This window comes from Capra hircus, chromosome 8 (genome assembly GCF_001704415.2).
Source record: "Capra hircus breed San Clemente chromosome 8, ASM170441v1, whole genome shotgun sequence".
NCBI lineage: Eukaryota > Metazoa > Chordata > Mammalia > Artiodactyla > Bovidae > Capra > Capra hircus.
The window spans coordinates 23,213,351-23,215,761 of NC_030815.1; the positions used below are offsets into that span (position 1 = coordinate 23,213,351).

At 39.5% G+C, this 2,411-nt stretch overlaps 1 protein-coding gene across 1 annotated transcript; it reads left to right on the forward strand.

Annotated features, from left to right (window-relative positions):
- On the forward strand, window positions 1,599-2,188 carry LOC108633243 (interferon beta-2-like). Its single transcript, XM_005683623.3, has one exon. The coding sequence runs from the start codon at window positions 1,628-1,630 to the stop codon at window positions 2,186-2,188; it is 561 nt and encodes a 186-aa protein (XP_005683680.2). The 5' UTR covers window positions 1,599-1,627.

Consider the following 2,411-nt stretch of genomic DNA (forward strand, 5'->3'; position numbering starts at 1 on the left):
AGAGGAACCATGGACTTTTATGCATGGCCTGTGTAACATTTATTTTGCCTGCTTAGAAATATTACTTAGTCTTTAGTTTTCAGTTATTTTCTGGATAGTTGAGATTAAGCAATATTTTCTTGGGCTCTGAAATCACTGCAGATAGTGACTGCAGCCACGAAATTAAAAGACACTTGCTACTTGGAAGAAAACCTGTGACAAACCTAAATAGCATATTAAAAAGCAGAGACATCACTTTGACAATAAAGGTCTGTCTAGTCACGTATGGATGTGAGAATTGGACTGTAAAAACAGCTGAGCCCCGAATTATTGATGCTTTCAAATTGCAGTGCTGGAGAAGATTCTTGAGAGTCCCTTGGACTGCAAGAAGATCAAACCAGTCCATCCTAAAGGAAATCAGTCCTGAATATTCATTGGAAGAACTGATACTGAAGCTGAAGCTCCAATGCTTTGATCAGCTGATGCAAAGAGCTGACTCATTAGAAAATACTCTGATGCTGGGAAAGACTGAGGGCAAGAGGGAAAGGGGGTGACAGAAGATGAGATGGTTGGAAGGCATCGCTGACTCAATGGACATGAGTTTAAACAAACTCTGGGAGGTACTGAAGGACAGGGAAGCCTGGCATTGTGCACTCCATGGGGTCGCAAAAAGTCGGACCTGACTTAGTGACTGAAAAACAACAACAAAGTTGATAAAGTTATGTGATGTCTTGCTGCTTATGGCTAAGGCCTCCAAAAAATTCAGATCAACTTAGTTTAACATCATTCTATTTCGTTTTTTGTATTCATTATTTTTTATTTTTATTTAAATATATTTATTTTTACTTGAATGATAATTGCTTTACAATATTGCATTGGTTTCTGCCATATATCAACATGAATCAGCCATAAGTATACGTATATCCCCTCCCTCTGGGACCTTCATGCCCCCTCCTACCCCTCTAGGAACATCACCCTATTTTAGATAGAAAAAAAATAGATGTCTTTTTTTTAAATCATAAACTGCATGTATTTAATTTAAATCATACATATATCATATATTTATTGTTCATCAACTTAGTTTAACATTATTCTCTTATAGATAGGAAAAACAGATGTCTCTTTTAAAATCATAAACTGCAAGTATTGTTGTTTGGTAATAGCAGAATTGAGAATTAAACCTAATTTTTATGAAAAAGAAAACTCTTACAAACAAGGCCCTCTCTTCCCAAATCTCATAATATGAAAATAGAAAAAGAAAAATCTTTTCCATATGAAAGAATCCTGTAATAATCTAGTTCCAAAGATTTGGCTTATATTTTTCTTTAACATTCAGCAATTCATTGAAACTGTAAAAAACATTAGAAATTCTCAGTTTGTATATCTTTTTTTCCATGTGGTATATATAAATTAAAAGAGCAAGGAGCTTAAAGAAAAAGAGTTTTGGGGGCAACTAACCATTTAAATGACATGGGAAAACTGAAAGGGAGAACTGAAAGTGGGAAATTCCTCTCAAATAGAAAGAATGGAGGGCCATCCTGTATAAGTAGCCCACACTCAAGGAGGAAGGACATGCACCCTGCAAACTCTTGAAGACTCAGCTTCAGGACCTTCTAGCAGAACAGGCAGCCCTGGGCCTGATTTCACCATGACCTACCGGTGCCTCCTCCAGATGGTTCTCCTGCTGTGTCTCTCCACCACAGCTCTTTCCAGGAGCTTCAACTTGCTTCGATTCCAACAAAGGCGGAGCTCTGTGGTGTGTCAGAACCTCCTGTGGCAGTTACCTTCAACTCCTCAACATTGCCTCGAGTTCAGGATGGACTTCCAGGTCCCCGAGGAGATGAAGCAAGCACAGCAGTTCCGGAAGGAAGATGCCGTATTGGTCATGTATGAGATGCTCCAGCACATCTTCAATATTCTCACCAGAGACTTCTCCAGCACTGGCTGGTCTGACGCCATCATTGAGCACCTCCTTGTGGAACTCCATGGGCAGATGAATCGTCTGGAGCCAATCCAGAAGGAAATAATGCAGAAGCAAAACTCCACTATGGGAGACACGACCGATCTTCACCTGAGGAAATATTACTTCAACCTCGTGCAGTACCTCGAGTCCAAGGAGTACAACAGGTGTGCCTGGACAGTCGTTCGAGTGCAAATCCTCAGGAACTTTTCTTTCCTGAGGAGACTAACAGGTTACCTCCGTGACTGAACATCTCCCCCCTGTGGCTCTGGGAAGGGACAATGTGACTTTGAGGTGAGACTCTTCAGCAGCAGAGGCTCTTGAAGTAACTGACAAGGCAATGCACTGGATTTCAATGGACAGTTAAAGACTAACCTATTTTTAAATTGATTTATGCAGTATTTATTTAAACTTTTATATGGGAAATAAATTATTTATGAAACAAAAGTCAACGTGTTAGTTTTAATGTCAA

What these genes read in the sequence shown, in the direction of transcription:
- LOC108633243 (XM_005683623.3), top strand. Translation starts at nt 1,628, where the DNA reads ATGACCTACCGGTGCCTCCTCCAGATGGTTCTCCTGCTGTGTCTCTCC.